General features: G+C 52.2%; 3 protein-coding genes across 3 annotated transcripts; 2 read left to right on the forward strand and 1 right to left on the reverse strand.

Annotated features, from left to right (window-relative positions):
* Nucleotides 1-1,082: 1,082 nt before the first annotated feature.
* J4E93_006831 (uncharacterized protein) lies at nucleotides 1,083-2,012 on the forward strand (the record flags this gene model as incomplete). Its single annotated transcript, XM_049344741.1, has 3 exons — nucleotides 1,083-1,355; nucleotides 1,411-1,640; nucleotides 1,700-2,012. The coding sequence occupies 3 exons, from the start codon at nucleotides 1,083-1,085 to the stop codon at nucleotides 2,010-2,012; spliced, it is 816 nt and encodes a 271-aa protein (XP_049198395.1).
* Nucleotides 2,013-3,666: 1,654 nt separating this feature from the next.
* On the forward strand, nucleotides 3,667-5,267 carry J4E93_006832 (uncharacterized protein; the record flags this gene model as incomplete). Its single annotated transcript, XM_049344742.1, has 3 exons — nucleotides 3,667-4,047; nucleotides 4,094-4,793; nucleotides 4,846-5,267. The coding sequence occupies 3 exons, from the start codon at nucleotides 3,667-3,669 to the stop codon at nucleotides 5,265-5,267; spliced, it is 1,503 nt and encodes a 500-aa protein (XP_049198396.1).
* A 2,360-nt stretch (nucleotides 5,268-7,627) lies between these two features.
* Nucleotides 7,628-7,992, reverse strand: J4E93_006833 (uncharacterized protein; the record flags this gene model as incomplete). The annotated part of the gene is made up of 2 exons (XM_049344743.1): nucleotides 7,628-7,937; nucleotides 7,985-7,992. 2 exons carry the CDS (start codon nucleotides 7,990-7,992, stop codon nucleotides 7,628-7,630), a joined length of 318 nt encoding a protein of 105 aa, XP_049198397.1.
* Between the last annotated feature and the right edge of the window lie 387 nt (nucleotides 7,993-8,379).

The raw sequence follows: 8,379 nt of genomic DNA on the forward strand, positions 1-8,379 counted from the left end.
CGCCACATCATACATGCGCTCCTCGCAGCCTACCCTTGGATGACAGAACTGTAAGAGTATTTTTGGAACACCACAAGTCATTACGAGCGAAGACGGGTGTTCGGCCCACGGCCAAGGCTCGTGGTAGTAAGAGGTGGAGATGCCAAAAGGCCGAAACATGGACATGTACTCATCTGTCGTTTTCAGAACGAACTACTCTTCAGAAGTCAGGCCGAAAACACCTATGAACAAATAAAGGACACGTCGGCCTGGCATGTTTGAAACATGACCACATGACGCCTGGCTTCCAAGATCTTGTCGTTGACTGTTACTCCTACTGCACAGCCTGGCCGACATGTAATGCACAATCTCGCAAACAGATCTTCCGGTTGCCTGGCTTGATCGGCCTTGAGATTGCCGTTGCCGCGCGTGGTCTGAAGCATCATGGGGTTCGGCTCAAACACACCCGGAACGTGGAGCGCGTCGCACCCTCAACACCCCAGCTGCATCTCAACGAACACCAACATCACGATAACACCAACGCGATACCAGAAAAAGCATTCCATGTTTACTTTGCATCGCATTGTACTACGTTATCCTAGAGTATTTGCAGTGTGCTTTTTGTGCGTTGCAGTTACCTCACAGCGATGACGTTCGCGCTGCAAGCTACATACAAATATACCCGTTTTAAGCCTCACGTACAGGGTCCTCAGCCGAACCAGGAGGCTGAAGCAGTTCTCGCCTCTAACGTGTCGCAACACCAACCCCATGTATCGGAATAGCTAGTAACCGCCCTAGCCACGCATGCAAATCTTTCATGCCTTAAGATGGCCCTATAGCCGTCACCTCAGGCTCTCTTTTCTTCATCTCTGCATCCCACGTTTCCTGTCACTTTGTGTTGCATTTTCCTTTGCATCTATCTTTCTTTACTTACCTCTTCACAATCTTTAATATACAACTGGCTAGTCCAGCTTGCTACTTTTCACGACCCAAAGCGCTAGTCGCCCATCCACTCTCTTGACGAGACGAGCATCGCAATACGAATCGCATACTTAATACCCAGTTCGCCTTTACGCAAACGAACACCACATACACTAGTCAACATGTACTTCTCAAGAGCAACCATCGTCTCCGCCATCTTCGGCCTCGCGTGCGCACAGGAGTCCTCCATGTCCATGTCCATGGGCTCTGCTACTGAGCCAACCCTCTCCTCAGCGGTACTCGGCAGCGTCTCGACTTCCACACCGGCCGCGATGGCAGGCATGGTCATGACGCACGTAGTCCAAGTTGGAGGCCCCAACGGAAGCCTGACCTTCTCTCCCTCCAACGTCAAGGCACAGCCTGGAGATCTTGTCCAGTTCCAATTCCACCCCAAGGTACGTCCTATCATGCTCCTTACTTCTACCTCTCCAACTAACAGTACCACAACAGAACCACTCCGTTGTCCAATCCACCTTCGACAACCCATGCACCCCCATCCAAAACATCATGTCCAACAAGACCGACGCCTTCTTCTCCGGCTTCATGCCCACCAACGCCTCCCTAACTGCCACAAGCCAAGTCCTCACCTACACCATCCGCGTCGCAGACGAGAAGCCTGTCTGGTTCTACTGCTCCCAAGGCAAGCATTGCCAGGCTGGTATGGTCGGTGCCATCAACGCGTAAGCCACTGCCCCTTATACAACTATCCACATGCACCTACTAACACTATATCCAATAGTCCCGCATCCGGCAACAAGACAATGGAAGCGTTCGTCGCTCTCGCCGCCCAGGCCACTGAGAACCTCTCTCCCGGTCAAGCTGCTGGCTCTGGTGGCGCATCTGGAAACACACCTACCTCCCCCTCTGCGGGCGGCGGCGCAAACTCTGGCACTGATGGCACCTCTGGTGGTGCTGCAGGTGGTGATGCTAGCGGTACTGCCAGCGGTGCTCCTGCCCAGCAGACTGCCAACACTGCGGCCGCTGGTTTCAGCGCCCAGACCTTCATCGGTGCTGCGGCGGCTGCTGTTGCTGCCGCTGTCGCCGTGTTGTAAGGTGGATGATTTGAAGCTTCTTTTTCTCGTGTGACTATGGGGGTTCATCTATCGTTGTGAAGATGGACGGTTGGAGGTTGTATGCAAGAATGGCATTATTTTAGTTTATGTGATACCACGTTTATATGCATGGCTTGCAACTGATCTAGAGCTGGTTTTTCACTCTTGGGTCTGCGGTCATTGGCGCTTTTTGCTTTGAGAAATTGGTAGAAAATAATAGAGACGAATATTGATTGCTCGTATAAACTTTATACGGACTTTTCGGTGAATGAGCATGCGCTCATTGGCCTTGTCATCTTCAGGCTCTGTCTATCACCTGATAAACAATCTTACTTTGCGAGTTCAAGTTTTCTAACTTCTACGAGGAGACTCGAAGAGGCCTGAGATGGCTAGCATGTACCCTCTTACCAATCAACGTCAGCGGGGAACACGTGCGTAGAACAGTGGATGCACACAGGTCAAGCAGTGGAGATATGCGGGTGGGGAAAACGTGCAACACGACTCACAACACCGTGCACAAAAGAGCCCGGGTAGGTTACTCTAAGGAGTATGTGCGACGCCCGGTCGAGACCGACCTGAAAGCATCGTGAGGATTGGCTCTGGTGTTGCTGCCGCGGCGGATCTCGCGTTCATGCGCCATGATGTCATGCAACCGAGCTTAGAGTTTTCACCCTGCACCTGCATCCGTCGCCCGCAGAGCCTCTTCCCATCTATACCCCAATCGGACGACTACGGCATGATGATCAATTGCCAGACCGCATTCTTACATGCCGCCGCTGGAGCCGATAAAGACTCTTTCTTGCTGCCTGCCTGAGGTGCCGCTGACCCACTCGATGCGACAGTCTGAAAGATCTCGTCAATGTTGCAACGCGATTAGAGCGAGGCAACTCTCTTACGAGTGTACCTGTATTTGTAACGGACACAAGGAAGCCAAACAAGTCAAGCATTATCGGGTGACCGCCTTAGCTGCTTGAGAACTTGTGGGCTTTCGACCCACTTGGCCCATTCTTTACTTGAGCCGCATGCAGATCTACGGACGTTTGGCCTGTCGGGAGGTGAGCGCACGTCGGCAAGAAGTGGATTAAGCACATAACTACTAGTTTTTCGCTGCATGGACGAAGCTTACCGTCACATAGTTGGGTCCACAAGACACAACCGCCAAAGAGCACCCCGACATGACCAGGCTAGGCCCACCCTGAGACACACTCCATCGCCCAGGTCGTCGATGTCGTCGATGGCATCTATCACCCCGATCTCAACGTCAAATTTTAGGCCGATATTGTACGAAATCGGTTCGCAACAATGGATCCCATTGTGACAGGCCCCTCTCTGAGTGGAGAGTCGTTCTTCGCAACGGGCTTTCTCCTCAGACGTCATTCTGGAGGTGGATGCCAACTGTGGACTTTTGTTGGGTTCAAGAGGGCCTTAATACCCCAACCCGCACCCCGACTCTCATCTCCAGCTTCTTCGTCCAGCCCACCCTACGATGACGGAACGCGAGTCCAGGCACCCTTCGCCCGCCCGAGCTGGGTCAGGCCCGATTTCTGAGAAAGATGATACCTCGCGACGCCCAAGTATCCCAGCCGAGACTAGCGAGGAGGAGAAGTGGCATACCGATGTCCCTGTCGACCCTCAGGGAAACCACCATCCGTCGATGATCCGTGCAGACGGGAAGCGCGAGTTGAGAGAATGGGAGTGCTGGGATAAGCTCGCATACTCATGGCCTAAGTGGAAGAAGGCCATGTATCTGGCTTCCATTGCTGGAATCCAAATCTCCATGAACTTCAACACGTCGGTCTATCCCAGCGCCGTCAACCCCATCTCTGAGCACTTCGGAATTAGCGCACAGGCAGCGCGCGTTGGACAGATGATCTATTTGGTCTTCTATTCCTTTGGCTGCGAGCTGTGGGCGCCATGGAGTGAGGAGTTTGGTAGATGGCCAATTCTGCAGCTCAGCATGTTTCTTATCAACATCTGGGAAATTCCTTGCTCTGTCGCACCGAACTTCGCCACCATTATAGTCTGCAGAGCTCTTGTAAGTCTCCTCCGTACTTGGTACTTCAAATGCTGATGAGTATTAGGGTGGTCTCTCCACAGCAGGAGGCAGTGTGACTCTTGGTCTTATCGCGGATATGTACGAACCAGAAACACAGCACTGGCCGCTGTGCTTTATCGTCTTGTCGTCTACGATCGGAACCTCTATCGGTGGTGTCATTGGCGGCCCTATCGAAAAATACCTTTCCTGGCAATGGAACTTTTGGATTCAGTTGATCTTCGGTGTTGCTGTGCAAGCGGTACACTTCTTCATGCCTGAGAGCCGAGCTACCATTCTCATCGATCGCGAGGCCAAAAGACGTCGCAAGACCGGCGAAGATCCCAACATCTACGGACCGAATGAGCTTAAATCGCCACGAATTTCGCTCAAGGAAGCCGGGAAGATCTGGCTCCGTCCGTTTGAGATGTTCATTCGGGAACCTATCGTCTTATGCCTGTCGCTACTCTCTGGTTTCTCCGATGCTCTGATCTTCACATTCCTAGAAGCTTTCAACGTCACATTCCCGAACAACTTCGGTTTCGGCACACTTCAAGTCGCTTGGGCTTTCATTCCTATCAACGCCGCTTACTTCTTCACCTACTTCTTGTACTGGCCCTGGTTCTGGCGCGATGATCACCTGCGCAAGAAGAACGGCCCCGACTGGATGACACCAGAGCGACGATTGAAGCCGCTTCTTCTGCTTGCGCTGTTCGAGCCTATCGGGCTGTTCGGATTTGCCTGGACTTGTAAGTTGACTCCTATACACCATCAATTGAACTTCAGCTAATGGTGACACAGGTATGGGACCACCACAAACCCATTGGATCGCACCGATGATCTTCTCCTTCCTCGTCGGACTGGCAAACTTCGCCATCTACTACTCCTCCGTCGATTACATGATCGCTGCCTACGGACCATACTCGGCTTCGGCCACCGGAGGAAACGCGTTCGCTCGTGATTTCCTCGCCGGTATCTCCGCCATGTACGCCACACCCATGTACAACAACCTTGCATCGTCAAGCCCCCAGAAATCTGAGTACGCCACTACCCTACTGGCATGCCTGTCTTGTTTGGTCGTGGCACCAATCTACGTCTTCTACTGGAAGGGACCCCAGATCAGAAAGGCTAGTAAATTTGCGTCACTTCTTGCGGAAGACAGGAAAGCGGAGGGCGTCAGGCGACTCAGTAAGGCTGATAACCTTGAGAACCTCACCGCGTAAACTTCCAGTCACGAAGTCCATGATACCCCGGCCATCCTATGTGACGGGTTCGGACGCGTCATTGAACGTATTGATCTTTTTACGCAATATACCCGAGTCTTGGAACATTCATAAGTTGGCTACGACCCTGTTTATGTACTGAACATCACTTCACGAGCATGAACTGGATGTCCTTTCGTATCTCAGCTATGCGATCACCATGTCGCGGCAGAAAGATATACAACGGGTTGGCTCTCAATTCGTAGCGGGGTCAAGACTCACATTTTAGGAGGATTACGAAACGACAGACAGCCTTCAGTAGAAGATGATCAATACAACGACATAATCACAGCCACCAAGTGCGCATCTGACTTTCACTACAATCGATATGCTGTGTCTACACTTTGCGCCACGATTCCTATTGATACATGAAACCGACCACTCTGACCGAATCGAACCGCTCAACATCAGATATCCACTCGCTCTAAACTCACAATGTCAGCGTGGCATGACTCATCTTGGCCATCCGCGTTCTTGCACAAGAAGTAAATCGGAGATGTTCGTAGACATCGCTAGAAGCAATGCCCTGTATAAAACAGTGACCTGAACTATTCCCGAATAGTCCCCCTGCAGCAAACATTACCGTGAAAGTCAGAAGCTTAGTGAACTGTTAAGCTAAGACATATTGGAAAGACACTGAGATATCGATTTGCGATTTACGGTGCCATCGAATACTCAACGATAATCTCGAAATCTATCAGGCATAGACGTTCCCCAATATGACCTTCGGCACGGCACAGATTTTAGCATTCTTAAGGATGCGCAAGACTCACCGACCAACAGATCAACCAACCACCACCACACCCTCCTCAATCCCAAAAGCCACCGGCATGGCGACGAGAACGTTCACGGACACGCGCAACCACACACACACCTCTCACCCCCAACATGCCAGCTCCTCCACCTCCACCGCCCTCGCCAAAGCCCCCTCAACCCAACAAACCCAATACGTACGTGTCTACCCTTCCTCAGCACCACCTCGGTATACTAACCGTCCTGCCGGCTCCTCCAGGTTCCGAGAAAGGCTGAGCTTGGATATGACGGCTCCGAAGAACTCTGCTGACCAAGAGCAGCCGCGACGCTTGAGTGAGAGTATGGTTATGGAGCCTGAGACGGGTGGGATGACTGGGGAGAAGAAAGATAATCGGCAGGCTTGTGTACCCCAGGTTAAAGAAGTCGTCTCCAGTGTCTCTAATCTCATCAAGAGTGCTGTGGAGGTTGTTAGACTGCGTTCTAGGTCACCGAGCCCGGGTTCTGCCAGCTCTATTAGCGACGAAGAGCCTTTTTCGGTGCTTGCCAAATTCAAACTGGCTGGGGCTGAAAAGCTAGATATACCGCGGCCGCCTCCTCCGGCTGCGGTTTGTCTCCAGCGTTCTAACGCTGTTAGGTACCGGAATCGTCCACGCCCGCAGTCGCGGAATCAACAAGATGATTTGCTTTGTTATCACCCTGGTGGTGAGGCAGATGCGTATTACTTACAAGATGTCGGATATAGGGGGCGTGGACGCCTATCGCATTCCGTACCCCCGAACTTTGCTATCCCCAAGTCGCAGCAATGGGACGGTGCGAACGGAAAAGGCACGACGTACTCCCATGTTGAATGCTACGAGCTCCTTCAGGTAGGTTGCCCGCAGTATCGTTCTTACGCCGATATGGTAGACGATGGATCCCGTCCGCGGTTGCGTGTCATTAATCATACGCCATCTACAGCCAAGGACGTTAACTTCCGCGCAAAGCTCGCAGCTTCAGCATCACTGTGCTACCGGACTGATATTGATATTCCAGACGACGCCTCGGTTTCATCGTCGTCGTCATGGCCAGATTACCCGGATTATCACGTCGATAGAACAGATGAGGTTTCTGATGGCATGCCAGAGGCATTCTTAGCAGCTCGGCGTTTCTTTCTGGATGAATGGTCAGTCGAAGAGGCTGTCCCGGCTAAGTCTCGGTTTTCGCTTTGCTCATCCTTGGACAGTGTACCGGAAGCGGTCCCAGCATCTCGACGGTTCTCTACAGGTGAGTTCTCAGTTGAAGAGGCTGTGTCAACTGGCACCCGGTTTCCCACGTCTTCAGCCTCGGGCGGTCACCTTGGAGACATTGGGGTTGAGCGTTGGTGGGCTACCAATACGCGTCACGCCGATGATAACAGCTCGGCAGACGCTGACGACGAAGGAGATAAAGAAATCAATTCGTCGTTTCCGTACTATGTACGTCAGGGGCCGCTGAGAGTCCGCAACGCGTCAGTATCAACTTGCTCTCAAGGTTCCGTCCCAGCTCGCGCTCCTACCGGCTGGTATCACACACAAGACAGCTCTGAAACTTCAGAGGGTAACCTTGCTGATGACGACATGGCGTTCTACGAAGAACTCTACGAGCAACCAGATCCAGACAACCACAGCGGATCGATCGATCAATCGCAGTTCGCGGATTTCGACGGAGATTTCACGGGCGTTCCTTCGCTTACCAACGGCACCTCGCTGGAGAACTCCTCCAGGAATGAATCGACTAGCGGAAGGGACCTGAGGGTCGCGAACCAGACCTCCCCTCAAGATGGCGCCGGATCCGAGAACGACGACTGCCCGAGTGAGAGCGAATCCGATGACGGACTTCCGCAACGTGGTCGGAGTAGGACTAGAAGGGGTCAGTAGTAAGTCGTGTGGGTCTGCGACCGGTCTTACGTTCGCATCCAGTCAATTTATCGTGAACGACACGTGAAGAGGAAACTGTAGGATGAGGTAGGAAGAATGCCACGAGAAAAGCTCCAGGGAAGTAGATAGGAGACTGAATTCAGAGATGCGCAACCCTTTGACGAGTCAATGACTGTGGGTTTTGGTATGTGATTCTAGCGGTGAAGAGAATATCGTGGGTAGATCGATAGAGGGTCTGAACGTTTACTGCTATGAACAGTGCGGAGACGCAGAGGGATTGAGGGAAACATTGCGTTCGGAGATTTTGGGAAGTAAGATTGGACGTATAACTAGAGTAGAGGTCAGTTTAATGAAAGAATGCTTACTATGTCTTTGGTGTATTTGCGTCGATGTTTTTGGTGATGTGCACAGCGCGTGCACGCTGC

This window comes from Alternaria ventricosa (assembly GCF_023758065.1).
Source record: "Alternaria ventricosa strain BMP 2768 chromosome Unknown scaffold_11, whole genome shotgun sequence".
NCBI classification, from domain to species: Eukaryota; Fungi; Ascomycota; class Dothideomycetes; order Pleosporales; family Pleosporaceae; genus Alternaria; species Alternaria ventricosa.